General features: G+C 56.9%; 3 protein-coding genes across 4 annotated transcripts; 1 reads left to right on the top strand and 2 right to left on the bottom strand.

Annotated features, from left to right (window-relative positions):
* Positions 1-27: 27 nt before the first annotated feature.
* On the bottom strand, positions 28-27,323 carry LOC127022474 (SPRY domain-containing SOCS box protein 3-like). 2 transcript variants are annotated; one of them, XR_007767348.1, is made up of 7 exons: positions 25,056-25,204; positions 22,906-23,083; positions 21,936-22,123; positions 20,301-20,403; positions 19,679-19,804; positions 18,511-19,368; positions 28-269 (listed from the first exon to the last, which is right to left on the bottom strand). XR_007767348.1 is itself a non-coding variant. In XM_050906089.1 (7 exons), exons 2-7 carry the CDS (start codon positions 25,182-25,184, stop codon positions 19,022-19,024), a joined length of 1,071 nt encoding a protein of 356 aa, XP_050762046.1. In that variant the 5' UTR covers positions 25,185-25,204; positions 27,307-27,323; the 3' UTR covers positions 18,301-19,021. The 2 variants fall into 2 exon arrangements, 1 of the variants encoding a protein (XP_050762046.1); XM_050906089.1 differs by lacking the exon at positions 28-269 and adding an exon at positions 27,307-27,323 and having other exon boundaries at positions 18,301-19,368.
* Positions 2,540-6,607, bottom strand: NME3 (NME/NM23 nucleoside diphosphate kinase 3). Its single transcript, XM_050906097.1, has 5 exons — positions 6,544-6,607; positions 6,280-6,410; positions 5,640-5,741; positions 5,203-5,315; positions 2,540-4,248 (listed from the first exon to the last, which is right to left on the bottom strand). The coding sequence occupies exons 1-5, from the start codon at positions 6,587-6,589 to the stop codon at positions 4,131-4,133; spliced, it is 510 nt and encodes a 169-aa protein (XP_050762054.1). The 5' UTR covers positions 6,590-6,607; the 3' UTR covers positions 2,540-4,130.
* On the top strand, positions 6,792-16,205 carry EME2 (essential meiotic structure-specific endonuclease subunit 2). Its single transcript, XM_050906086.1, has 8 exons — positions 6,792-7,101; positions 10,014-10,150; positions 11,139-11,231; positions 11,991-12,112; positions 12,996-13,101; positions 13,894-14,009; positions 14,461-14,650; positions 15,809-16,205. The coding sequence occupies exons 1-8, from the start codon at positions 6,792-6,794 to the stop codon at positions 15,977-15,979; spliced, it is 1,245 nt and encodes a 414-aa protein (XP_050762043.1). The 3' UTR covers positions 15,980-16,205.
* Positions 27,324-27,443: the final 120 nt, after the last annotated feature.

Raw genomic sequence — 27,443 nt, 5'->3', positions numbered from 1 at the left:
GTTGCATCTAAAACATCCCCTCCAGGCTCTTAGCTGTGCTAGCATGGCTGGTTTTGACAAGCACCTTCAGATTCCTGCCTTCAAGGGCCCTGAGAGGAACAAAAGACAGCTTCTACCTTCATTATTACAGTTTAATACAGTCTTTGATACAGGAGAAGTAGCAGGAGCCAACATGCAAAGCAATTAAAGTCATCGGGGACCCGAGAAAGATCACCAACAGCCCAACTCCTGTAAGTAACTGCTCTTTCACAACTCCGACGCAGAGACACCTCTAGGAGCCCGTTTCACTACGTGCTGCTGCACCATCGTGCCCCACGGTGTGACGAGTTCATGGCAGACACCAAACCAACACACAACAGTTAGGAGGAGGGGGCTGGTCTTTGATTTTGTCTTTTGATGAATCAAGTCCGTTATTTGACTGGAGTCTAGTCTGCTTTGAAACCGGGAGGCCACCTTAAATCTTGTCTCTGCTGACAGTCTGCAGAGAAGAGGGATCCTTCAGGAAGAGCCGACGGCAAGTTTGATAGCTTCATCTCCTGACTTGCTCAGATATTTGGCTGCAGTTTACCTGTTTGACAGAGCTGGGACCTCTGTAAGTCTACAGGTCTTTTCAATGCATCTATTAAACAACAAACGTAACCTTCCTCCCACTCGCTTCACGCCTTGGTCTTCTACTTTGCCAGCGTTTTCTCCCACAGCCCTGCTGCAGCCAGACTCTGGGTTCAGCCAGAGCTGCGCTGCTCCCCCCTCCCAGTCCCTCTGCCTGCAGGCCGCTGCGGCTGCCCTGGCTCTTACCGATGCACTTGTCCAGATTCACATCTGACGTCCCAATTCCCACCATCTGGAGGTGGCCATCGGGAGGAAAGGCCAGGAAGAACACAAGCTTAGCGTCTTTTTGAGCAACAAAACACAACCAAGACTCCACCTCCTGCTCTCCCCTCCTTTTCTTGGCACAGTCCAAAACACCCAGAGGTTTTGATGAAGCCAAGTCAGAGGTTTCGAGGCGGAGTGGAAGGCTCCCAGCTCCAGTTTCCTTTCCTAAGTGAGGAGGCCCAGCTGAACGGCTGGAGAAGGTTGCTGTCCTGTTCAAAGAATCCTGGACGTTTCTGTGTGCCCGTAAGCGACTCTGCTCCACGTACCATGTCTGTGCCGTAGACCGGGGAGGTCATCTTGATCTCCCAGAAGTGCTGCCCGTCTGCCAGCTCTTTGTTCCCCTGGATGGCGGCGGTGCCGCAGCTGTACTCCATGTGGAAGTTCACCTTGCGGTTGTCGCAGGTCAGCAGGGTGGCCGTCGACTTATTCAGGTCGTCCCACACCCAGTCAAAATCTGTTCGGGAAGCACAGAGGGGACAAGGATGGGCAAAGGCCCTCAGGGAGCGATCCCCAAGCCAAAGCACAGGCAGCCATTTGTTTCGAAGGCCTGTCGGGGCTTTTATTTATTTTTTCTTTTACCATTTTATTTTTACTTGGCTGTGGCCAAGTCTTACCAGTCTGCCCCAGCTGCACAGATATGGATTTCACCAGCTGGTTTAGGATAACTGAGGACGTTGGCAGTGGAACAAGTCATTTAATTCTCAAGTTTTCTTGGGAAAAGACAAATGCCTGTGATGCTAGCACTTGCTGCAGTCATTAAAGAGAAAGAAAGCAAGCAGTCAATCCTCAAACCAGAATTCCCTCCAAGGTTGGCAGCCCCCCATGTTGTCACTTCTGTCCATCCCCAGGTCTCTAACTTCACACCACACCGCTCCACTCCTAAAGGCTGTGGCAAACACAGCTGTCGAGGAAACCAGATGGCCCCACCAGACTTACTGGGACACGGCCCAGCAGCCCTGGGCAGAAACGCCGGCCTGGGCTGCACCCCCCGGGCCAGGGCTCCGCTCCGGCCGGCAGCCCTCCCGCTGCACGGAGGCCCAGACACCCCTCTCCCTATCCCAGGCCATGCACCGGCACATCCTCGCTGCCCTCCGATCCGACCCGAGTTCACCTTGGCTCCACCGCCCTGCTGCCGCCTGTGGCAGAGCCACCTCCCCTCTCCCTGCCGGGACGAGAAGTGCGGCACGCTCCGGTTAGACCCCCGCACCCTCAGAACTCCGCCTGAAACACCATTAAACCAACAGGCCCCACAGTGGCCCACCAGCTGGTAACAGGGCCAGCCTCAGGGGCACCCACCGGGGCAGTCCCACATCCTCGGGGCTCCTCTCCAGCCCAGGGAGAGCGACCCCATCCCTGGCACCCATGGTGGGGTGCTGAGGGGAGCCTGGGGGCTGGCTGCGCTGCCGGGGGGAGCACGGGGTGCTGCGAGGAAGGGGCAGGCCTATCCCTGCTGCCCCCGCCTCGCACCAGCGGCCGCCCTCACGCAGCAGCAGCAGGGCCAAGATGGCAGCTGCGGGGCGGCAAGCTGCGGCCCGGTGTCGGCGAAGCCGCTTTGCCAACAGCACTTGCTTACATCCCCCTCAGCGCACCAAAAGCCACCCAGGTGTCGGCCACCGCCCCCTCTGCTCTCCCGGTCCCTGGGGAAAATAACCAGAGGGAGAGATGATGGGAGTCCAGAGTTTATTATAAAAAAAGCAAACGGATGAGTTACAGGAACGAACGGAATCTGTCACTTACTTAGAGCTGTAAACAGCCACCTGGAGAAGGCCCTGAAGGCAGGAGGAGCTCTGGCAGTCACGCAGCTGAGGAAGACCCCTGTCACCGGAGGGAGACCCTCCATCCCCTCAGTGCTCGCTCCTGTGTCACTGCTGGCACGTCCCTGCTCACCCCCACCACCCTCGGGGCCGACCCGGCGCGGGGGCGAGTTTGCTCTGCCCCCAGAGAACTGCACTCGTTCCCCAGTAGCTACAAAGCTGGGGATCCAGAGAAAGACAAGCTTTTAGGGCACAGGCAAAACATCTCACCCTACATGCAGGAAAGCCTCGGGGGACCCTGTTCCCTGGGCTTAACTGTGCCCCTGTTCCACAGCAGGATGCCACGTCGCTGTCCCTGCCCTTACGCTCTGGCCAGGCTACGCAGGGAGCTCAGACACAACACAGCTCAGAGGAGTCTGATGTTCAGGGAGAGCTCACAGCAGGTTCAAGGTGGTGTCCAACCGATTACAAACTGGGTTTCCAGAAACCCTCCCAGCAGGGAAGCACCACCACCAGACAAGGAAGATCTCAGGACCTCCCAGAGTTTGGTGCCAGGACTCCACAGCCTGCACTGCGCACGACGAAGGAAGGACTAGGAGGACTACTTAGTCCTGAGCCCCAAATCTACAAAGCCTTCCCCACCTCACTCTCAGTGCCGCTGCTTCGCTAGCCTGTCAGTCACCACGCAGGGACAGCGTGAGACCGACCATGCCGGGTCGGGCCAGGGGCCATGCAGCCAGCAGTGGAGGCCCGCAGAGAACCAAAGCAGACCGGGAGAAGCTGCTTCCCGGCTCCCAGCACCCGCTGCCAGGAACCGGAGCCAGAGAAACTGTGCGTTTAACAGCATTTGGTGACTCTTCCTTCCACGGACTCACTAATCACGCCTGAAGCCGGGTGAACTTGCGCCAGCCCTGGCACGCAGAGCTCCCACCAAGGGAGAGCGAGCAGTTTGTCCTGTCCTTCATTCCTTGTCTTGGAACGAGCTCTCACGCCAGGGTGGAACTTTCCCCCTTATCCAGTAGCAGCCTAATTCTTTAAAAGCCTTTGGTGAAGAACCTTACAGAAACGCAGGTAGATGATATCGATCATATCGCCTTGTAGTGACCAGAGCACCTCTCCCAGCAGCAAGGAGCACACGTTCTCCTGTGCCAGGCAGGTCTGAGAACACACAGGAATGGGCAGAGCACCTAGTTTTTGCTTTCCTTCAATAAAGCACCTTGAGCTACTTGGGATTTAAGATGCTGCCGCAAACAGAGTGGCAATACCAACTACTTACTATAGCAGAGAGAGAAAAAAAGAAATAGCTGCTATTGCAGGGAGCTGAACTGCAGAGTTACATACACAGGCCAGCTCCCAGGACCTCTCCATCCACACACAGATCAGAAATGCCCACAGCACATGACACCGTAGCAGGATCCACAGTCAGCCCAAGCAGCTGCGATGAAATGGATGGAAGTGCCCCATGCCCAGTCAGGAAGACGTACTTCCCTCGGGCTGCCCTTCTCACTCGTAGATCCAGTGCTCGGCCGCGTCCTCCCAGCAAGTCAGCTCCTCTGGGCGGAACCAGAGGGAGATCTCCTGCCGGGCACTCTCAACCGAGTCGCTGCCATGGATCACATTCCTGTGGGGAAGAAAAAAGGGATCAGCTGGTGCTAAGCAGGGAAAGGTGGGAGAGGGAAGCTGCAGTTTGGAAAATTTCACCTTGACCAGTTTAATTAAACCAACTGAGCCAGTCACATCCTACAATATTCTTTCCCACCGCACAGCCCTCCTCCGCCCAGCTCAGGGGCTGTTCGTGGTTACGCTGAACATAGCTTAGGTCATGGATGTGCAGGAGCTGCCAGTTCCCAGCACTCCTTCCTCCTATAATGAGGAACCATTTGTTTGCTACAGGAGGAGCTGCAAGTGGCTGTTGATCTGGGGTTTGCTTTGGTTTTATGTCAGTAATTCAAGTTTTCCGTCCAGATTTCCTCCCTTCCTTCTGTCAAAGTAGGCCCATTGAAGCAGGTTTGTTGTCAGACACCACAGAACAGAAGCCTAAGCCAGGAGGGTTCAATAAAAGCAGTGTCTACCACAAGGCAGGCTGCAGCCACCCAAGGTCACCACCAGCGGATCTTCACCGGTGAAGAGCCCTAGCGCATGCAGAGCTCCCGCTTGGCTTTCGTTACAGACTCAGATGCCCGGTGGAGCTAGAGCAGCTCTCCAGGTGCCCTGCTCCCCCAGGAAAGGACAGAGAGGGCTCCTTCCTTCCTCTTCACAGCCTGACAGTCCCAATTCCCCAGAGGAAAAGACAAGCAAACCCCACCTGCTTTCAACAGAGAAGGCCTCAGGAGGCAGGAAAACCACAAACCCAGGCTCCTCCTTCTGGCAAAGCCAACCCCAGGAGGCAGAGGTCAGCTCATCCTGCCAGGGCTGCTCTGCAAGCTGTCAGAGGGAGACAGCTCTGACCTGAGCACAGAAGGGAAAAGCTCTGCTCTGCAGATACAGACTGGCACAGCTTGGGCAGGCCTTGCACAGGAATGCCCGGACAGGATGCCCTGAAATACTGAGGGAACAAAAAAACCAAAGCTCTCACTTGCTGACTTCAACGCAGAAGTCTCCTCGGATGGTGCCAGGCCTGGATTCGGCTGGGTTAGTCTCCCCAATCATTGTGCGAACTGTCTTGACCACATCCAGGCCCTGCCAGACCTACATGACAGCAGAACAAGAATCAGCTTCCGCAACTCCCCCAGCAGGTCCTATCATCTGTCCTCTAAATTCCCTATCTGATCCACCTGGGTGAGAGACAGGAAAGGGTCTCTCTATAAATAGTCCTTAAAAGTTGATTTGGAAAATAATCAGAATTGTCTGTGGATTTAATTTACTGCAGAAAACATCCTTGAGGTTCAGTACAGCTTCAAGAGGCTCTCTGAAGAGAAGCCACGTTGGTTCCATCGTACCACAAGCCAATACTGCTTAAACATTGCACTTACTTTCTGTTCCTTGGTTCCGGAGAACCTGGCCAGCACTCACCATGGCCACCACGGGCCCAGAGCTCATGTACTTCACCAGCCGGCTGTAGAAGGGACGGTCACGAAGGGCAATGTAGTGCTCTTTCAGCAGCTCCTCCGAGGCCTGAGCACAAAGAGCACAAAGCTTAGTCTGCTCTGAGCAGGTGAGAATTTGGGCAAGGTCTACACCCGAGAGATGTAGGAAAAGCTGGAGAGTGCATGTCACCATTAAGCTCCTGCACAGATGCTCACTTCCAGGAGCAAAATGGCTTTACTCTGCTGAAGCCTGACACACAAAGGGGAGAAGTTTCTAGGTCAGAGGAGCAACACCTGCCAGCTTACAACAGCCATGTACAAGAGCCCTGGAGCACGGACACAGCAAAGGGCAGGCACGCTCCCCACAACTAGAATCACCCCTCCAGAAGCGGTTTAGGCACACCTGGGTGCCAACACCCCTCTGACCTGCGAGGATTCGGTGCCCGAATGACAATGGCAGGCTGTACAAGCCAGAACACAGGCAGAACCCCCCCCCCCCCCCAGCAGTTACCGGCAGAGCCGGGGCCTGGGAGGCCGCACGGGCCTTGCTTCGGCCTGGGCCCCTCAGCATCAGGGGACCCCCCCCGCCCTGCCAGCGGCGGTACGGGCCGGGCCGGGCCGCTCACCTGCAGGAGCTTCAGCCCCACCAGCTGCAGGCCCTTCCTCTCGAACCGCCGGATGATCTCCCCGACCAGGTGCCGCTGGACCCCGTCCGGTTTGATGGCCACGAAGGTCCGCTCGTTGGCCCCGCCGCAGGCTGCAAGGAAAGGGCGGAGGCGTGAGGGGAGCGGGAAGAAGACCAACCCGGGCCCCTCAGCCGCAGGGGGGGGTACCCAGCCCGGCCCGGCGCCCTCAGCCGCGGGGGCACAGGGGGAGCGGGGGTCCCGCACCGCTCTGGAAGAGGCCGGCGAAGAGGCCCAGCACCAGGCAGATCATGGCGGCGCCGCTCTTAAAGGGGCCGCGCTCCCGCCCCGCCCCGCGCTCTCAGCGCCCCTCCGCCGCCCCGACACCCGCCCCCAGCGGAACGATCGTGCTGGGGCCGAGGAGCGGCGGGGCCGATAGAGGAGTGCGCCGCCCCCGTTCCCATGGCAAGGGCGGGGAGGAAGGCCTGCCGCCTCCCGGCCGCCGGCGCTCGGCCATGGCTGGGAGCGAGCGGCGCGGCCCGGGGCGTGCGGCCCGGCGAGCCACCGCCTGGGCGGTCTCCGAGTCGGAGCCCGAGAGCGAGCCCGAGCCCCGCTGCCCCGGTGCGGCGACTCCGGCCGGCTCCCCTCCCACGGCGGGCCCGGCCGGCCGGCCGAGGCGGCGGCGGAGGACCCCTGGGGAGGCTGCAGCCAGGAGGCAGGAGCGGGAGGCGCTGGAGAAGCGGCAGCGGCGGGAGGCGGCGGCGGCGTGGCGGCTCCTGAGGCCGGAGCGGTGCCTGCGGCTGATGGAGGTGTGCGCCGACCCAGGTGGGCGGCGGGGCCCCGGGGAGGCCGAGCCCGCTGGGGCGGCCAGGGGGGCCCGGCTCTCCCTGCGCGGGGTGGGACACCCGGGGCCTCCTGGCTGCCCGGCTGCCACCTCTGAGCCCCTGCGTCTGAGCTGCTCCTGGGCCGTTGGCATGGGGTCCACACAGCCCCTTGGGTATTTATTAGACTCTTTTGGCTTCGTTATCTCTGTCGTTGCTGTCGTGACTGCAGACTAGATGTGGTTAGATTGCAGTAGGCAGCTGCTGTGGTCCCCACCTTGTTCCTGAGCATCATGGAGAGAGGACCAACCCCTCCAGCTCCGGGGCTGACAGGCCCAGGCTGGCACCTCTGGAAAATGAGCTCTTAACTTCTCTGGGCCTTGTTGCAGAAGCAGAAGGGCAGCGCTTCAGCCCCAGAGGGCTCTGGGAGCTCATCTTTATAGAGCGTGTGTTTCTGATCTAGTTCTGGGGCGGCGAGCTGCCAGCTGTTAATTTGCTCACGTCCTCAAGGGTTGTTATTAAGAGATAAGACCTGTAGTCCTGATCTCGACCGCCTCCTTGGGCTGGATGAAGTTACCTGCTGTCTGGAACTCGCCTCTTGGTTCAGCTCCAAGATAAGCCTCTGGAAATACCAGCGCCTGAAATACGTTCTGCAGGTGCCTCACAGAGGGCTGGGTCTGCTTCCAGAGCTGCTCTGCCCGGTCAGGGAGGACGTTCAGGGCATCAGGACCCCATAGGTCACGGCACAGAGCTTCGTTGGCAGAAAATGAGGTGGCTTAATTCTGCAGCGCTGGCCGCCAGCGTGTCCCTGGGATCCTGACCCTTTCCTGGCACTCGCAAGTGCCACTGCTGATCCCCTGACACGTGTGACTGCCTGGAGCATGTTTCTAATCCCCTGTCCCGGGGGAGCGGGGCTGCCGGCCCGTTCCTTGCCCTGCAGCTTGCCTGGGCAGCCCGGGGTCTCTGGGTGGGTTTCCCTGTCAGGGGCAGAGTGACGGGTGTGACGCTGCGTCCTGGTCCCCAGTGGCTTGAATCCAAGCTGCAGCTCATCCCTGTGCAGGTGTAATTAGATCCGTGAGCACTATATCTTGAATTGCTCTGTTCCGTAGCATCTGTCCTGCACCACTTTTTGCTAATTACATTATCCTTACGCTGCTAATTGCTAGCAGCAAGATTTGTTTAACTAAACATGTTTTTTAAGGATACGTGGTTTGTATCCTTAAACGTTCTGTTTAGAGACTTGTTGGTCTGCTCGCTCTCCTCCATGCAGGTCTTGGGCAGCTTCTGTTGGTTCTCTGGATGGCAGGGATCCAGCTGCTTTATCCGACACAGTTTTGAGTAAATTATTACTACGTTTGCACCACTAAAATAATTAGAGGTCATATTCTGGGGGTCCATAGCATGGCTTTGCCTGAGGAGGATTGTCCCTTTTTGCTCCAACACAGTCCTGTTGTTGTGCTTCTTATTCTGCCAGTAGAAAAGTCTTTGTAGGATAAATACTGTCATCTGTTCTGTTGTGGAATTTGCTGTGAAGTCGTGGGTACAGCCGGTGCTCGGGAGGTGGTGGAGGTTCCAGAAATGTATTTTCATGGCTTTTCTCCAGGTGAGAGATCCCGTTTGAGCGGGATCAGCCTGGTGAGGCAGGCTGGCTGGTGTAATGCGCAGCCCGCCAGAGAAAATGCCATGTGATTTTCACTTTAAAAACTCTGCCATGGCGATTATATCAGCACCGACCGAGTCCTCACAGTTTCTCTCTGCCCCGGGTTTCACATTCCCCTCTGCCCTGGTGCTAATCGGTTTAGTTCTTGCTCATCTCTTCTGTCCCCATTCCTGCCTAGGTCTCAACCCTGCTCCTGCCTTCCCAGCCCTCTTCTCCAACCCTCACCTCACTGCACCAGCCAGAGGCTTTTCTCCTCCTCTTCCCGGGTGCTCGGGTGCCGGCAGAGGGAGCGCAGGCAGCACAGAGGAGCACTCTGCCTGTCCTGTGCCTGCAGCACCCAGCCCTGCACCCTGAGGTCTGTCCTGCCCCGGGGAGCGGCTTGGGGCTGGGCTGGGCAGTCCCGCTGGCAAAGCTCCCTCGTAAAACAAGGGGTTGATATTTTTAAGGTGGGCAAACAGCATGTTCTCAACCCTCCCCTTGCATTCTTAGAAACAGCTGTGCTATTTTGTTGAAACATCTCAAACAAATTCAGTCCAGAGCAGGGATCTGTCAAAGAAAACAGTCCAAACGTGGTTTGACGAGGTTGCAGACAGCTGTAAGGAAGGTGCCTAATGGATGGTGTCAACTCACGTTAGCTACGACTGACAGTACTTGCAGAGCCAGTAATTAAGAGCACGTTCTCCGTAGGCTCCCCGGTGACATCCGTGTGTGTGTCCAGCCTGGCTGCTGGGGTAGCAGTGTGTGCAGGAGCGATGGGAACGGGGCTGAAGCGAGCATCGAGGGAGGTGTCGGGTGTGTGCACGGTGGTGGAACCCGGCTTCCTAGCTACGAATGGTTCGGCCTGTTGGCTAACTTCAGTCTTCTTTGACAGAGAGAGAGAGATTTCAGAAATAATTTTAAGTTTCTGCAAATTTAATAAAATTTCTTCGTGAGGGAACAAAAGAACCGGCTTTGAAAGTTTGCCTTTAGTAACCTAGAATGTGCGAGCTGATTTTTAGAGTCATTGTGGCAAATTGGCTGTCACTGTCCAGGTACTTGGCTGAAGGAGGACAATTTTATAGGTGCCTGCCGAGATGGTCAATGATGAAGTCAATAAATAACTCGGCAATCCAGCCAGCAAGCGCACGCGCTGTAGGAAGCCAGACTTCCCATGCTTGCAGAATTCCTCGTTTTGCACTTACGTTTTTGTTGTTGTTTAATAACGCTGATGAAATGCCTCTTTTTCTCACATCAGGATGTTCTGTTCTTCTCCACAGGTCTCCTCAAAGATCTTGGCTCAGATGCTTGGGTGAAGGTTTTAAGTTCCTTGGACTGTAAATATTCTTTTGAGCCTCAGGCAATTCCCTGCAGCATAACCTGGAGGAGAAACATGCCAAACGCTCTGTCCACTCCAGTGAGTCTTTCTCATCTTCTCTGTACATGTAAACTGGCAACTGATGTGCTGTGGGGAGAAAGCTTTGACTCGCCTCTCTGGGCCGGGCATTGGAGCCTCAGAAACGCTGATTACTGGTGACCAGTTAGCTTGGGGGACGGAGCTGGGTCTGATTTTCACACAGGTTATTCCAAAGCCAATGTCTTTTAAAGATCTACCTCTCGGTGTTTTAGGCAGGTGTGCATCTAGGGTGAGCCCGGGGAACTTGCAAGTAAGCAAGAATGAGACCACTACAAGTCGTTCATACAGAGGTTTCGCTTGGGTACTCCGCAGCGTTCCCAGCCCAGATGCTGCGCGTGGCATGCTGCCACGGGCAACAGCTGCACGTCTGGAAGAGGCTGGGCAAATTTGCTGCGGGCCGCCTCGTTCGGAAAGCCCAGTGATTGCTTCTTGAACGCCCTCGCTGGGAACCTGAAAGGGCAGGTACCTTCTGGTACCAAATACGGTTCCCATTTCAGTTTGGTTTCGGAAGGTTCTGTGTCAAACGATATCCGCGTGGCAGTGGAGGCTGAGGTAGGCTGTCCTCCTGCTCACCCCCACTACAGGAATTTCAGGCAGAGGCAGAACTCTATTTTTGCTGTTGCTGGATAAAACATTGCAGATACTGTGGTCATATAATAGACTACAGATAACGTAGGTGCAGATAACGTGGTCATCTAACAGTGTGTGCAGTGCAGACAAAGCCATTTTGTGTCCTTTCGTCTTAGTTAGCAACTTCTGCAGTTGTCACTGCCTTCCTCGCCAGGCTATTTTTGCACCTTCAGTGATTTGCTTGTTTAGGGAGGGTTTTTACCTTTCAGTTCAGCCGTGGTCTTTCACCAGCGTAGTATTGACATAGCCTTGTGAGTGTTAGTGCCTCTTACAGCAGGGGCTCTGCACAGGTGGAGGCTTGCTGTCTGCTTTCATGCTGGACCCCTGCTTGTGCTGGAAATGATTTCATCTTCTTTAGGACGGCCCCGTGGTGAAGACTGAAGAGGAGAAAGAGGTGTTGGTGTTGGTAGAGCCAGAAGATTTTCTTAAGCGCCTCTTTTCCCTAACCCAGGTGATACAGATCTCTGAGCCAGAACTACGCAAAGCGGTCTACACGGAAAGGCAGGGAGGGTTCGTTCAAAACTGCCGTTGCTCCACCCTGAAACAAAGCTGTGTTACAGAGGGCGGTGGTTTGAAAGGGGAGAACTTGTGGGAGAAGCCGTATCTGAGTACAGCAGGAGGTCTTGAGGGATGATACGCAGGCAGCTGCCGTTACCCCGGGACAGGATGCTGGTTTCCTCAGAGGGGACCTGGGCAGGCCAGACTTGCCTTTCCTTGCATTTAGCTTTTGCATTTTCAAGGAGTTCCTAAAAGATTTGCTTAAAAGAAACATTCAGAGTACACAGCCCTTGGAAACACTTGCATTTTGAAGCAGAGAGATTTGTGTTAGTTCTCATTTGTGTGCAGTCCTACAACGTTTTATTTATACTTGTCTAGGCAGCCTGTGCTCCTGCCCTGAGAAGTTCCCAGTCCATCCAGCCCCATCCAAGACTAGAGAATGACAGGCTAGAATAGGCAGTGTCTGTGAGGAGATCAGTGCTAACACTCCGGGGGAAAAAGGTGAGCCAGAAGCAGCAGCGGGATGTTGGCAGATGTGGCATGCGGTGCGTGCCCAAAGGCAACGCTCTCGGCTGCAGTCTGAGGCTGGTTCCTGCCCGTTCCCACCGATGAGAGGCACCTTGGAAGGCCCCGCTGTCCTGCCGGAGATGGGGAGGGGGTGTTTCAGAGAGGAAGGCCGCTACAGACTTGAGTGTGATTTGTCTTGCTTCAGAGTTTTGTCAATGCCCCGTCAGCGAGTCAGCCTGACCTGAACCAAGTGTTGCCTTTGGCCGGTCTGGAGGGCTCCTCCACCAAAACCTACAGCCTGGCCGTCGTCGGGCTGGATGCCTACAGGCGGTACGTGCCGGGCGAGCGGCGGTGCCGGGGAAGCTCACGGCGGGTGGAGATCAGCGTGTCTGCAGGGGGGGGACACATTCGGGGCTGAGCTGCTGACACTGGTGGTGGCTGTGAATCACAAAGTCCATGCTCACGGGGACCGGGACTTGGGTTTTGCAGTCTTGAGGGTGTACTCTGCGCATGTGTTTATAGCAGCCTCTGAGGATCTTGTAGCCAGAAGGGGTTCACAGGTAAGGCTTCTCTCTGTACGCTGCAGCGATACGGAGGAGCTGAGGGAACTGCTCTCACCAAATTGCCCTCCCGTTCAATGCCGTGAGAGATGTTCAATGCCTGGAGCCCTTTTCTTGTCCCCTGAATGTCTCATTCGTGTGCTGCTCCCAGTGCCTGCGTCCTTCCTGTCCATGTACATGCAGGGCAGAGGAATCTCCTCTGTGGTAATGGTGTGATCACTTCCAGAGTTCCCCGCATAGACGCAGCTACAGTAGCTCGGTCTGTCCTGTCCTGTCTGGAGTATTTCCCAGGGAGAGCTCTTGTCTCACCACCTCCTGGGCTCTTTCTCACTTTAAGCCTGTGAGGATAAATTTTACCAAGAGTGTTATGTATAAGAAAAATCAGCTGTGGCCTGTTGAGTTCTGCCACCAGAGGAACCGAGTGGCTCTCACCCTGGTTTCGGGTCTCCTCTCCCTCGCAGGGGAGCTGCCGCCAGCCGGGGGGGGGAGGTGGCCTGGAGCAAACTCGACACCTTTGTCTCCAGCTTCACATCAGATCGGGAGGTAGCAGATGTGGGTGGGTTAAGTCTGGCCTCTTCCCCTCTACCAGACAGCGACCCTGAGGTGTGAATACGTAGAGCTTGTGTGTGAGCGCTGTGTCTTGCTTGTAGGCGTAACCAGGAGCAGGGCAGGCAGCAGGCACTGAGCCCTGGAAAGCAGAGTCCCAGCTCCCAGCCTGGCCCAGAGCTGTCTATGACTGAGGAGGAGATACTGGAGGTAAAACTTCTTACAGTCTTTGAAGGTGTATGTTACCTGGGGTTGAGCTGTATGGAAGAGGCTCCTGCTGGTGAGCTCTTATGTGGAAGGAATGCTTTGCCAGGGGAGGTGGTGGCTGGCTTGGATCAGGTTGCATCCGCCTGCATCCTCCTTCGGCCTGGCTGGCAATGGGATTGAAGAGGGAGTGCAGACTTCGAGGCACGGTTTGAAGCCTCTTGTTCTTAAGACCCTGGTTCAGAGCTGATCCAGCCTCCCCTCCCCAACCCCACCAACAACTGCCCGCTTAGCTGTGAAAGGAGCTGTTGGTTCTCGCTCGGGTCTCTGCCTTGCAGAGCCTGTGTCCCACAGCAGAGCAGCAATGCTCCTTGTGATGCCGCAGCACTCATAAACTAGGTCAAATACCATCTAAACCCTTGCTTGATAACCCTTGAACTAAATTCCTGCCCTGCCTGAGTATGCCCCAAAGGGGGTTATCTTACTGGGAGCTAAGAAGGATGAGCAGGCTTTACTGCAGCGCTGTGCAAACAGAGCTAATGCAGGCAGCCCAGCCTCCCTCCCCTTCCAGCCCCAGCCCAGCTTCATCCTGCCGAGGGACGTGTCTTACCCGTCTGCTTTCCTTGCTGCTCTCGCTTGGGTGCCGTTGGTGGCCAGGGCTGGCACCAGCGCTACTGGCTGAGGGTCGAGGAGGGCGAGGGCCTCGGGCTGTCCTGCCTCACGGCTGGCCCACCCGAGCCTGTCTTTGCCCTGTTGCTCGGCGTGTTACGTGTTTCACCTCCGTCGCTTCTCCTCCAGGCGCTGGTGGTGCTGCAGCTGTGGGGTAACATCGAAGTGCTGTTCCTAGACACGTGGCAGGAGTTCGGCCAGCATGTCTCTGTGCTGACGAAGGCAATAGCAAAACGCCCGTACAAGTGAGTCGTGTCGCTGGACTCGGTCCCGTCCCAAGCCCAGAGCTTTGGGAAACCTCAGTGGAAGTTACAGGAACATTTATCTGTGGCTGCCAGCCTGTCCTTGATGCCGTCAGCACAAGGGCCCAGACTAGATGTGTCTCAAGATCATTTTCAGTCTCTGTGCTGATGAAAATCCTCTGTTCTTGTGGTGAATGCAGTGGTGATTCAGCACTAGGAAAGGAGGGAAAACGACAGCCTTAGGACAATCTTTTCACTCCGGTGTTCTGGAGCTTTCCAGGGAAGGAAAGAAAATTGAGGGGGAAAAAAATACTAGCCCTGGGCAGAAAGAGGTTTTAGGAGGAAGCCCACTGCTCAATGCTAGGGGAAGGCTGCAGCGCCTGGGGCCTGCAGGCCTGCGCTCAGCGCACGCACCGGCCTCAGGTCTTGCTCTCAGCAGTCTGTCTTTCTGCAGGAGGCAGCTGGAGTCGCAGGAGTTGCCTTTCTGCGCTGCCGGGGCCTGGGCCAGCGGGGTGCGAGTGGAGAAGGACGGCACAGGACTCTGGCAGGTGTGGAAGAGACAAATCCAGCAGTTTAACAGAGTCAGCCCTGCAACAGCAGCAGCTATAGCGGAAGCATATCCCTCCCCAAGCCTCCTGTTACAGGTAAGCCCTCAAACCCCTCTGTGTCCTGGTAAAAGCTTGGAGGATGAAGGCAGGGAGGGGTGCCACGTGCTTCCTCGCTTAAAGGTCTTTGTTGATGGAGCAAACAAGCCCCAAGTGTGAAATCGGTTCTCCAGAAAGGCAGGGCTTGTCTCTAGATCGGTGTTTGACTTAAACCGTAGCTTTGTTTCAGCAGTAGCTACTCACCGCTCCTGTTAACCCTTCCAGGCCTCTCCCGGCCTTGGTCTCACCTCACAGGACCCACTCAAAGCATCTTTGCATTTTTGCTTGGCGATACATCTGGTTGCCCACCCCGGCCAGTGCAGCTGAGGGCCTGTTGGATGCATCCCATTGCCCTTGTCCAACGCGGTCTGTCTGTCCGCTTTGCTTGGTTTTGTTTGAAATGGGTGATGTCTCGGGTGGCTGCCGTTACAGTCCGGCAGCTGTACATCGCCCTCAGGCAGAAAATGTACATCACCCCTGCGGACTGTGAGGGATTTCCACACAGGACACCCGAGCTCTCCTACTGCTTGCTGTCACCAGCGGCATACCCCACGCTTTCCTTGCTCTTCTGTTGTCTGATCCTTCAGGGAGCTGATTTAGCTCACTAAATTCTCCCTCTCCCTACTCCCCTCAGCTTCCTGCTGGTTCGTGAGCTAGACTGGCTCAGCGAGGTGTTGGGGGAGCAGCATTAGACTAGGATGCTGTCTGACCCTTCTGACAGCAGCTTAGCCAATTTATGAAGACACATTTTTATCAGCAAGTGCTTGTTTTTGTGAGCATTAATTACATAAACTCTTTCCGTTAGATCAGGGACTGTGACAGAACCTTTTAAATAAAGTCTCATGTAGTCAAATACTCTCCTTTTTCTTCCCCTGGAGCTTTGATCTCTGTCCCCAGCACAGCTGCTTCAGAAGAAGGGGCTTTACAGCTCTCTCCTCTGCGTTGGAGGGGCAACACACAACTCTGAGTGTGTGTGAGGTCTGTTTGCAAGCGATAGATCTTGTTTCTTCTGAGTTTTATCCCCTGATCCTGGTACGTTTGGATGAAGGCTCAGTCATGGATCCTCACTGTAATGATGGGATTGAGCCTTGCAGGGGAGATAGGGGTCTTCTCTCAGAGCATCTGTGTTAACTGCTGCCTTCTCTTGTGTGCTCAAAGGCCTACGAAGAATGCAGCACAGAAGATGAAAAACGACTCCTGCTGAGTGACATCCCAGTGAAATCGGACGTCAGCGGCAAAGACCGCCGCGTTGGGCCAGACTTATCCCGCCGCATCTACCTCTTCATGGTATCCACCGACCCCGACCTTGTCCTGGACCTGAGCACATAGAGGGACCGCGGGCCGTGTCGCTCAGCCTCCTTGTTTTATCTGCCAAGACGCGGCAGTGGCTGAGCCGCTGCCGGCACGGCAGTGCTGCTGGGAGCCCGGCCAGGGGAAGCAGCTGATTCTGTTTCAGAACAGAGACTTACACATCAATAAATGTCTTGTTACAGATGCTTTCTTCAGCCTCTTGGCTCTCCTTTCCTCTTTTAGTTGCCCCAGCTTTCTGTCCCCCTGGCTGGAAAGCTGGCTGTCTCCTAGGAGAGCTAAGGAATGGTTGGAACAGGGGCTGGATGTGAAAGCGTTAGCGAGCCCTCCCTGAGCAGCACAGGATCAGCTCCTCCGCTGAGACAGCCGCTTGGCAAGTCTGTCCTGCGCTGCCTTTCAGGGGAGCTGAACGAGCCGTGTGGTTTCTGCAGCATCTCCTGACTTTTAACGTCCTGCTCCCCACCGGCTCTTCGGTGAGACTGGACCTGTTACTGCAGGTCCTGCTTGTGGCTTCCTTGGGCGGGTCAGTCTTGCTGGAGTTACTTCAGAAAACGTTCGCCAACTGTCAAAAGCAGCTGGCCAGAGAGGAACAACATCCTTGGGGTAACACGGAGCTCAGGGCAGGGCAGGGGAGTTTGTTGGCTGAACTCCCAACATGAGGAAATGCCAGATAAGCTCCAGAAAACTCCATGCGAAATGGTGGGTTAGGATGGGATTCTCTTTTCCCAAAGCAAACGCTCAGGTTTTTTTTTTTTTTAACTCAGAAATAGCTGCAGCCAGGACAGCAAGGGTCAGGGACCCCCCGGTGCCTGAGGTTTTGGTATTGCTAACTGGGGCCTTCCGCAATGACACAGAAACCCCTGAACTTCTTCCCGCGAACCGCAGCTCGCTGCCTCAAAGCAACGCCGAGCGGTGCTGCAAAAGTGGGAGGGCACCCGCCGAACAAAGTTCCTCCTTGCCAGGGATTCTTCTGCCTCCATCTGCCAATACTTGAATTAGTTCCTGGGGAGGAGCAATCCAGCAAGGCTGTTTTTTCTGGCTGCAGCACCGATACAGACGGATTGACAGAGAGCCTGTCCTACTTCATTAAGGTTCTCATTCAAAGCCTGTCACCAGAGAAGCGAGAGCCATCTTCGCTTAAAGATTCGTGATATGGGAAGGAAAGGCACGGAGTCATGGGGCTCAGCGGGGAATAAATGCACGTGGTGCAAAAAGCTTTACCAGAGCCTTTGCAGGCCTGTAACAGGAGCAGAGGAAAAGGCAGCGGCTGGAGCTTTGTGTTCCCAGTGACCGTGCTGGGAGGAAACCCATGGAGAGGACAGGGTAAAAGCCATTTCCCGTCCTATTTATTTCAACCCTCCTCCGCTTTGCAATACCCTTTGCACTTGGCTGATGGCACCAGCTCAGAGCTAAATCATCCACAAATGCGCTGCTCACCAGAAGAGAGGGTCAAAGGCCGGGGAAAAGCCGCAGGAGCAGAAGCCACGGGCTGAAACCGCAGGGACTGGAATGGCGTTGGCATCCAGTCCCGCAGGAGCGGCAGACCCCGCGCGGTTCTGCCGCTGCGAGCGCGTGGTGCTGCGCTCCCTGCCGCGGCCCCTCTGTCGGCGTGCTCCCTGCCCGTCAGCTCTCGCAGCAGTGCTGCTTCTGCTTTGAGGGGCACAAACAGGAGGAAGCGGAGCTGCTGAATGCGGCCGTTGAACTGGCCTCCGGCTGCCTCAGCTCTGGGATGGTTTCCCCGGAGCCAGCCTGTCCTGGCAGCGCGACGCAAGCCGGGAAACGAGAACTGCTTAAGTGCCTGAGCCCTCTTGCTGCACAGTTTGTTCCCAGCCAGCGCTTGTGTCTTCATCTGCAAGGAGCAGCTAAAGTGCTTTCCCCTCCTCTTTCCTGCCTAAAATCTGAGGGCAGCTCGAATGCAGAAGAGCAGGCAGGCTCTGCCTGGCAGCAGTACCAGGCCACTGCTGGATTCATCGCTCACCCACGCTCTAATCCAGCATTTCCCCCAGCGCGACCGCGAAGTCCCAGCAAGGGGCTGTTCCGGGCACCGCCGCTGCACTGATTCTCGGGCTCTGGGATGGGGGTTTGGGGTTGTTTGTCCCGGCGTAACCTGCCAGAGGACGGGCGTTACAAAACCCTGCAGCCTCCCTTCCAGTGCGCAGCCACAGGCGTCAGTCTGGCTCCGCTGAAGATCCATCCCAGCCAGACCGGTGTTTCAGCGGGGAGCACAAGAACCCTCCCCGGGGCAGAGGCAAGGCAATCTCCCCTGCCTTTACCTCCTCTAGATCTGATACACAAGAGTCGCATTTGAAACATCCCCTCCAGGCTCTTAGCTGTTATTGAGGAGCGCCTTCAGATTCCTGCCTTCAAGGGCCCTGAGAGGAACAAAAGACAGCTTCTACTTTCATTATTACAGTTTAATACAGTCTTTGATACAGGAGAAGCAGCAGGAGCCAACATGCAAAGCAATTAAAGTCATCGGGGACCCGAGAAAGATCACCAACAGCCCAACTCCTGTAAGTAACTGCTCTTTCACAACTCCAACGCAGAGACACCTCTAGGAGCCCGTTTCCCTACGTGCTGCTGCACCATCGTGCCCCACGGTGTGACGAGTTCATGGCAGACACCAAACCAACACACAACAGTTAGGAGGAGGGGGCTGGTCTTTGATTTTGTCTTTTGATGAATCAAGTCCGTTATCTGACTGGAGTCTAGTCTGCTTTGAAACCGGGAGGCCACCTTAAATCTTGTCTCTGCTGACAGTCTGCAGAGAAGAGGGATCCTTCAGGAAGAGCCAACGGCAAGTTTGATAGCAAGTCAGGAGATGAAGCTCAGATATTTGGCTGCAGTTTGACAGAGCTGGGACCTCTTGGAGTCTACAGGTCCTTTCAATGCATGTGATGGATGTTTAGGCTAGAGATTTCCAACAGCATAAGAGAAATCTTTCCAAACGAGTAGAAATGGATGTCCCCGTGAAGAAAGAGGTGCATCAGGCCTGGCCAGCCCTCGCCGACAGCGGAACAAAACCCCACCCGACTCCCTCACAGCAGTTCATCTGCAGAGACATTATGTCCTCCTGCACCTCTTCCTTTGGCAGGCCTCTGCGTCTGAGCCGCAGGAGCTATCTGAGTCGCTTCCCGATGAGGAGGAGGAGGAAGGCTTCGACGTGCTATAGTTCATGCTCAAGACCCACCCCAGTTTGTTGTGTAGCACTTGCTTGAGTCCCGGTGGCAACGGCAGCACCTCCAGCGTGTCCACGTAGTCGGGCAGGAGCTGGCGCAGGCGGTAACAGCAGAGATACTGGAGGGACGTGCAGCTGGCGCAGGAACGGATCACCTTCATGCTGCTCTTGGCCGCCGTCGAGCACACCATGGGGTAAAACTTCTTGTTCTGCAGCTTCGTGGCTGCAATCCCTGCCGGGGGACAGCATGAGGGAGGTTTCACATTAGTTTTGACGAGGGGAATCTCACTCCTCCCAGCTACCCTGAACCTATTAACTACCAAGCTGTTGGAAAACGCTTGGAAAACAGCCTTCTGAAATCCCCGTCTATTGAACAGCAAACGTAACCTTCCTCCCACTCGCTTCACGCCTTGGTGTTCTACTTTGCCAGCATTTTCTCCCACAGCCCTGCTGCAGCCAGACTCTGGGTTCAGCCAGAGCTGCGCTGCTCCCCTCTCCCAGTCCCTCTGCCTGCAGGCCGCTGCGGCTGCTCTGGCTCTTACCGATGCACTTGCGGTTTTTGAAGAACGTGAGTGTCCCATGCCACGTGTCCAAATGCACCCCGATGATGGAGCCTTGGCCAAACCTCGAAGAGAAGTTTGTTTTGTCTCCCTTGTGATGCAGTAGTCCTTAAAACACACAAAAAAAGGCATTCAGTGGAAAGCCTCTGCTCCACGAATTCATCCCAACTCCCGCGCTGCGAGTTCCCACTGGTACAGCCTCGCTCGGTGCCTAAAAAAAAAATCCCTCCGTCGCCTGATCCCTGCCCTCCCACCCCAGAGTGGGCGATGAAAAGGGGAAACTTGAGGTTTTGCAACATCAGAGCGCAGGCAGCGGCACTGAAACCCGCAATCAGTGATGTGCAACCGGCAGTCCCGGTGCCCTGGAGCTTCAGACGCCGGTTCTAAGGGCTCTGCAGAACGCAGGCAAGGCGAGATGCTCCAAGAGCTGCGAGCTGCAGGCAGCCGCTCTGGTTGTCGTTAACGAAGGGACTCGCAGGCCTGGTGGCCTTTTTGGCCTCAATCCCATTCAGATCGTTGAATTCTCAACCCCTTAGGACAACACTTATGCCCGCTGCTGCCCTTCCAGCCATCCTGCCCTCTGCCGCTGCCCTGCCTGCGTTACCTGTGTAGGAGAGTCCCCAGCTGTCCTCGTCCTTGCCCAGCAGGCTGCAGAAGGTGTGGCGGTACTTGTCCAGATTCACATCCGACGTCCCAATTCCCACCATCTGGGAGGCAAGGCCAGGAAGAAGAACACAAGCTTAGCATCTTTTCGAGCAACAAAACACAACCGAGACTCCACCTCCGGCTCTCCCCTCCTTGTCTTGGCACAGTCCAAAACACCCAGAGGTTTTGGTGAAGCCAAGTCAGAGGTTTCGAGGCAGAGTGGAAGGCTCCCAGCTCCAATTTCCTTTCCTAAGTGAGGAGGCCCAGCTGAACGGCTGGAGAAGGTTGCTGTCCTGTGCAAAGAATCACAGAATGGTTTGGGTTGGAAGGGACCTTAAAGATCATCTTGTTCCAACCCCCCTGCCATGGGCAGGGACACCTTCCACTAGACCAGGCTGCTCAAAGCCCCATCCAGCCTGGCCTTGAACACTTCCAGGGATCCACAGCCTCCCTGGGCAGCCTGTTCCTGTGCCTCACCACCCTCACAGTGAAGAGCTTCTTCCCTTGATGCAGCCCAGGATGTGGTTGGCTTTCTGGGCTGTGAGCGCACATTGTTGGCTCATATTCAGTTTTTCATGCACCAGTACCCCCAAGGCCTTCTCGGCAGGGCTGCTCTCAATCCACTCATCGCCCAGCCTGCATTCGTGCTTGGGATCGCCCCGACCCACGTGCAGGACCTTGCCCTTGGCCTTGCTGAACTTGCTTCAGGTTCGCAAGGGCGCACCTCTCCAGCCTGTCCAGGTCCCTCTGGATGGCATCCCTCCCCTCCAGCGTGTCGACCGCACCACACAGCTTGGTGTCGTCGGCAAACTTGCTGAGGGTGCACTCGATCCCACTGTCCATGTCGCCGACAAAGACGTTAAGCAGCGCCAGTCCCAATGCAGACCCCCGAGGAACGGCACTCGTCACTGCTCTCCACTTGGACATCGAGCTGTTGACCGCAACTCTTTGAGTGCGACCATCCAGCCAATTCCTTATCCACCGAGTGGTCCATCCGTCAAATCCATGTCTCTCCAATTGAGAGACAAGGATGTCGTCCGGGACAGTGTCAAATGCTTTGCACGAGTCCAGGCAGATGACGTCAGTCACTCTTCCCTTATCCACCAACACTGTAAACCCGTCGCAGAAGGCCACCAAATTGGTCAGGCACGATTTGCCCTTAGCGAAGCCATGCTAGCTGTCACCAGTCACCTCTCTGTTCTCCATGTGCCTTAGCATAGTTTCCAGGAGGATCCGCTCCATGATCTTGCCGGGCACAGAGGTGAGAGTGACTGGCCTGTAGTTCCCCGGGTCTTCCTTTTTCCCCTTTTTAAAAATGGGGGTTATGTTTCCCCTTTTCCAGTCAGGGGGAACTTCCCCAGACGGCCACTACTTCTCAAATATGATGGATAGTGGCTCAGCAACTTCACCTGCCCGTTCCCTCAGGACCCTCAGATGCATCTCATCAGGTCCCATGGGCTTGTGCACCTTCAGGTTCCTTAGATGACCTCGAACCTGATCTTCTCCTACAGTGGGCAGTACTTCATTCTCCCAGTCCCTGTTCAAAGAATCCTGGACATTTCTGTGTGCCCGTAAGCAACTCTGCTCCACGTACCATGTCTGTGCCGTAGACCGGGGAGGTCATCTTGATCTCCCAGAAGTGCTGCCCGTCTGCCAGCTCTTTGTTCCCCCGGATGGCGGCGGTGCCGCAGCTGTACTCCATGTGGAAGTTCACCTTGCGGTTGTCGCAGGTCAGCAGGGTGGCCGTCGACTTATTCAGGTCGTCCCACACCCAGTCGAAATCTGTTCGGGAAGCACAGAGGGGACAAGGATGGGCAAAGGCCCTCAGGGAGCGATCCCCAAGCCAAAGCACAGGCAGCCATTTGTTTCGAAGGCCTGTCGGGGCTTTTATTTTTTTTTTTTTTTAACCGTTTAAGAGGGTAAATCCTAAGCTGTGCACACTGGAGAGTTGTTTGAGGCCTGAGCTATTCTGCAGTGTCCCACCGGGGACGGTTCAGTGCTCTGAACCCAAAGCTGTCAGCATTCACCAGTTCCCATTTTGGCTAACACGAGGCTCCGCAGACCCAGGCGGAGCCTCCTTCCTTCCTACACTTCTCGTAGGCTCAAGGGGTAGCTCCGCTACGCCACAGGCTTTCTCGGCCAGCCCAAGCCCACCCTCTGCCTACCTCTCCCCACCGCTCTGAGCACGTCCTGCCGCACAGCCGGGCGCCCTGCCAGCCGTACCACGGATCAGCGGGAAGAGGGCTGTAACCACAGGGGCCGGTTTCACTGGTGGCCTAAGCCGGATTCGAAAGCAGGGGTCCCCAGAGGTGAACTCTGATGCATTAACAAGTTCAGCGCTTAGCCCTTGAAACATCACCGGAGGCACGTGCTTGTAATCTTCCTACAGTCTACGTGGCCTTGAGACATAAACAAAGGAGCACCGCACGCCGGGACAGAGATAAAGGCCCCCGTGGAAAGCAAAGGATCCGTGCAGGGGCGCAGTCCGTGCCGCCAGGCCAGGACTGCACCCACCTCAGACCCCAAAGGTGCTACGGCGGGCCGTGGGGGAGCCCCTTCCTTACACTCGTCCTCCTCGCCGCACTGGCAGTCCTTGATGCGGTGGAGGGCGTGCAGGCTGGAGCAGTAGGGCGCTTCGCTCTGGTTCTCGCAGTTGCAGTAGGACTCTCCGGTCACAGGGATGGCGCTCGGGATAGAGGGCGAGAGGGAAGAAAACTCCGGCTCTGAATCCGAGTCACTGTGCTGCCGGGGAAAACGGAGGAATGGTCACTACTGAACGTCCCCAGGCTCGGGGAGCCGGGCTGGCAGAGGTCTGCGAGGTCTGCGGCGCCGCAGAGCCGTGCGGGGAGGTCCCCAGGCTCGTGCCAGAGCCGGCGGCGGCACGGCTGCATCGTGCCCCGGCCTGGCCCGCCACACAGGGAGGTGAGGGGCTGTGCCAGCCGAATTACCCTGCTTTGGGACCTGGCTAGCATCTGTTTGAGCTGCAGAGACCTCTCAGCACCAGGCACTCTAGGATGCGGGTACGTTCTTTGTGCCTTCCAGGGGCGAGGAGCCGTCACAACAGGCAAGCAGCGTGACAGTCCAACTCTTTAACACACGCATTTTTAAGCAAACTCTGTGCTAAAGCTATGGTTTTCAACGGGCAGGTTACAGCCAGGTGGAGACCCCGGCCGAGGCATCACAAAAGCAGAGCACGCAGCTGAAAACCACTGCTCTAGAGAGCCTGGGAGGAGAGAGGCAGGCAAACAAGACGAGGAGGAAGAGGGACAGGAGGCCAGGCAGGGGAGAGGGCAGAACAAAGGGGAACCAGCTCAGCAGTACGGCTGCAGCTCCTCACGCCAGCGCTGCAGACAGGCCCGCAGGGAACCTGCGGAAGGATTAAAAGGCTTTTGTTTACTTTCATGCATGAACACAAAAACTTGATTTACTATTCCCCAGTGCCAAGAGACCAAAGTGTCCCTGCACTGGACGCTGTAAGAGTCAAAGCCCCGACTCGCTCCCTATGTTACGGCAGGCTTGGTGTCGCCTAATGGAGTCTCTTACCACAGATTGCAGCGAGTTACTCTGGGTTTACACGCTGGTCAGGTGTACCTGCTCGTTATTCACCCTCATGGCAGACTTTGTAAGCGGTATTTAAAGACAAAAATCCTTTAAACTCATGTTCTTGTAGCTGTGTAAGACAGTGGGACTTGAAATGACTCGGGCTTACTTATGTACCACCCACCCCTCCTTCTCTAGCCTGCATACCAAAAAGCTTGATTTCTGTCTTTCATTGACCCTTCCTAACTACTGCTATCTAGAAATCTGGCCGTTCCTGTTACTGCAGAAACACAAAGCTACTCCGACTGCAGAGAAAAGGCTCATTTTCTGGGAGCACAGTGCCTGGGTTTGGACACCACGCTCCGGCAGCGGCCTCGTAAGGCTTTAGCCTAGCTTTGAAGCTCCAGGAGCAGTTCCTTGCGTCCCCACCGCTGCACAGGGAACTGAACTCACACGCTCAAGAACTGGGAAAAAGAGCGAAGGATGGCAGAGACGAATCTAAGTCACTCCTCGCACTGTTTTACCCACTGCTCTTCCTGCTGTGTTCCCATCTTCCAGCACACCTGCATGCCCGGGCCAGGTTCAGAAGTGATGTGCACGTTACAGAGCAGGAAACATGAGAGAATTTCAGTTCGAAGATATCTGAGACTGTAACTTCACAGCCTGAAGCAGCCCCGCTCCCTCCACCACCATCTACGAGCCGCACGAAGACCAGAAGTTAGCACAGCTGTACAGCGAGCCAGATTGGAGAACTGATCCAGTTTAAACACATAGTTCGATCACTACTTAAAAAAGAATATTTAAAAAATATCGTATGTACTTTATATACGACACACACACTTTATATGCTTAAAAAAGCATTTAGCTTAGTATCAATCAGCTCCCTGGCTCAGCTAACGACAGAGCTGTGGTGCACAACTGGGGAGCAGATTACGGGTAGCATAGCCTTCCCTGCCTCAGGAAGATGTGCTGGGAGCCCCACACCCCACGTTAGAGCTTGGAGGAGGCTCGTTAGACGGCCGGTTTATTTTATTAAGTCTTTTCTGATTTTGGCCAGTTCTGCCTGCTGAAGTACGAGCTGCTCGGTTACACAGACCTTGAGTAAGTGCCTGCTGTCGGGGGAGAGAAAAGCTTTCCCTCGTGTCGCTTCAGAGCCACCCGAGCGCCAGCCTACCTGCCCGTCGGAGTCGTAGCCCCAGCCACGCGCGCCGGTGGCCAAGGCGACCGCCCGGGTGTCCGCCTCGCGCCGCACCCCGCTCAGGACAAAGTGCCAGGCCCTGCTGCTCCGCGTGCGTCGCGCCATGCTGTTCTGAGAGAGGTAAGCTGCGGGGGCAAGGGAGAGCAGGTTACCCGCAGCAGCCATGTCCCGCTTCCACCCACCGGGCTCTGCTCTCTGAAGCAACCTCCCCCAGCTCACCGTAGCCCCCCCCCGGGAACGGATCGGCACAAACCACGTCTGCACAGGCCCCATCAACGGATAAACTGATGCAAAATAAGTTCCTCCTGCATCACGAGCCTCTGCAAACTTCAACCTCTTTCTCTACACAGGGCCAACTTCTCCCCGAGCTCAGGTGTTGAACCGGCCCCCAGAAACGCTCCCAAGACCCGGCGGCAGCAGCAGCTGCCCCCTCCGCAGTGTGTGGATCCAGCATCGGCCTCCCACTGCTGGCCTGGGGAGCATCAGGATGGTCAGCCACCAAGGCACGGCCTCCCCGGTGCCTGATCACCCTCCGGCAGCTGCCTGGGCTCCGGCCATGCTGCTCGGCCACCTGCACTGCCCTGGCCACCACCGCGGCCCCTGCGTGGCTAAGCTGTGTGTGTCTGTCTGCGGGGAACGCTGTTTGTTCACCTCCGAGCTACTGCCCACCGAGAGAAGATTTTGCTCTCAGCGTTTGGGGTGGAGGAGAAACCACTTCCTTGCTCCCTGAAGGGAAACCGGCCTTTTCACGGACCTGTCCCGACTTGCCTCAAGGGCAACAGACCGAAGCGAGGCAGCTGCCTGTCTCCCGACTCAAGCTGGGATGTTATTCAGAGACAGATTTCCACGGGCTCCTTCCCTGCGGACAGCCTGACAGACCACATCAGCTCCCAGCCACCACGCGGGAGCGTTGCGCTGGATGTGACAGGGGAACCTCAACGCCCAATCTCATTTCCCCCAAAGCTTACCTTTGCAGAAAACAACTCCCCACCACGAGGCACCCGCAGGGCTGTAACCCCCCCTCTCGTCCCTTGAACCCGCTCCCTCTGCTCAGCTTCTGTGGCTGCCTCCCCGCCGCAGCCAACCGCTCCGCACACCCACACCCGCTCCGGTGCTTCCCTGGGTGCAGCAGGTCAGCCCTGAGCGCACGTGAATCCTGCAAACGTGCGGTGGGTCAGCCCCATCCCGGTGCCTGCCATACGGCACCCGTCCCCGTTCCTCCTGCACCTCAGTCCCTGATGGGCCAGCGGCTCCTGGACAAGCAGGACAGGCCGAGCCACAGCCGGTTGTGCAGGTGCCCACGGATGCTCTGAAGGGCTCCAGGCATCCCACCCGCCAAGATCAGGGGGCTCTCACCTCTGCCAAGCACAGCCATGCTGGGAAAGCACCTAAAACCATGCCAGAGCCCCCCTTCTCCGCCTTTGAAGGGCACCCACAGCCGCCAAATGCAACAGCTCTGCTCCCCCAGCACCTCGCTACGGCCGGGGCTCGCGGGGCAGAGTCGGCACAGCACGGCGTTTGCCCCAATACATGATCCGGCACCGAGGGCAGAGTCAGCCCCTCGCCCCAGAGGGGGACCAAGGGCTGTTGAGGCCTTTTTGTGGGTCCGAGAGGGACGGCTGCAGGCCGTGAGCTGCACGGCACCCACCGCCCCGGCTGCAGCACCCCGCCAGCCGCGTCCCACCCGCTCCTCTGCGCCTTGGCCCAAGGGCTGACCCCGACGGGCAGCCTGGGGAGCTCCCGGCAGGGCTTCCCTCCGCCGTGACAGAGCTCCGGGCCAGGGGACCGGGCCCTGGACGGAGCCCCCCCCCCCACCCCGGCCAGTCCCGCTTGCCGGGGCAGCGCTTCCCCCGGCACCGAGCAGCACGGACGGAGGGGGGGAGAGGAACCGGCGACCCAAGGCGCTCCCCACGGCGGGCAGCCGCGGCCCGGCCCCCTCTCCCTGACGGCCCCCGGCCTGGCCTCAGGGGTAGGCGGTTCCGCCGGAGGGCGGGCACCGGAGCCCCGGCTGGCCCGCGCAGCTGAGGCGCGGCCGGACCGGCCCAGGCCAGGCCAGGCCAGGCCAGGCCGCCGCGCTTGGGCCGCGCTTAGGCCGCACAGCCCAAGGCCAGGCCTCGGCCCTCGGCTCCCACCCGCGTCCCGGTCCCGGTCCTGGCCCCGGCCCACCTGCCCGGCCCGGCCCGGCCCGGCGCTACCCCGCGGCCCGGCCCCGCCGCCGCGCTCTGACCTACTTTCCCCTCCCGGGACATAAACAATCCTCTCACGATACCGCCCCTCAGGAGCCCATTGGCTACGTCTGCGCCGCGCCCCTTCGCCGTTGGCTGAGCGCCCCGTCGCTCACAGCTGAAGGAGGAGGGAGGGGGA

The sequence above is a fragment of the Gymnogyps californianus genome, chromosome 15, assembly GCF_018139145.2.
Source record: "Gymnogyps californianus isolate 813 chromosome 15, ASM1813914v2, whole genome shotgun sequence".
Classification (NCBI taxonomy): Eukaryota; Metazoa; Chordata; class Aves; order Accipitriformes; family Cathartidae; genus Gymnogyps; species Gymnogyps californianus.
This window is presented reverse-complemented; position numbering and strand designations above follow the sequence as displayed.

Excerpts from the sequence above, each read along its gene's own strand:
- NME3 (XM_050906097.1), bottom strand. The coding sequence starts at position 6,589 with ATGATCTGCCTGGTGCTGGGCCTCTTCGCCGGCCTCTTCCAGAGCG. Across the intron at positions 5,742-6,279 it reads TGGGGCTGAAGCTCCTGCAG|GCCTCGGAGGAGCTGCTGAA; the intron begins GTGAGCGGCCCG and ends CTTTGTGCTCAG. Across the intron at positions 4,249-5,202 it reads TTCTGCGTTGAAGTCAGCAA|GAATGTGATCCATGGCAGCG; the intron begins GTGAGAGCTTTG and ends TCTTCCCCACAG.
- EME2 (XM_050906086.1), top strand. The coding sequence starts at position 6,792 with ATGGCTGGGAGCGAGCGGCGCGGCCCGGGGCGTGCGGCCCGGCGAGCC. Across the intron at positions 10,151-11,138 it reads CAAACGCTCTGTCCACTCCA|GACGGCCCCGTGGTGAAGAC; the intron begins GTGAGTCTTTCT and ends CATCTTCTTTAG. Across the intron at positions 11,232-11,990 it reads GCCTCTTTTCCCTAACCCAG|AGTTTTGTCAATGCCCCGTC; the intron begins GTGATACAGATC and ends GTCTTGCTTCAG.
- LOC127022474 (XM_050906089.1), bottom strand. The coding sequence starts at position 25,184 with ATGGCGCGACGCACGCGGAGCAGCAGGGCCTGGCACTTTGTCCTGAGC. Across the intron at positions 23,084-25,055 it reads GCTACGACTCCGACGGGCAG|CACAGTGACTCGGATTCAGA; the intron begins GTAGGCTGGCGC and ends TTTCCCCGGCAG. Across the intron at positions 20,404-21,935 it reads CGGTCTACGGCACAGACATG|ATGGTGGGAATTGGGACGTC; the intron begins GTACGTGGAGCA and ends CTTGCCTCCCAG.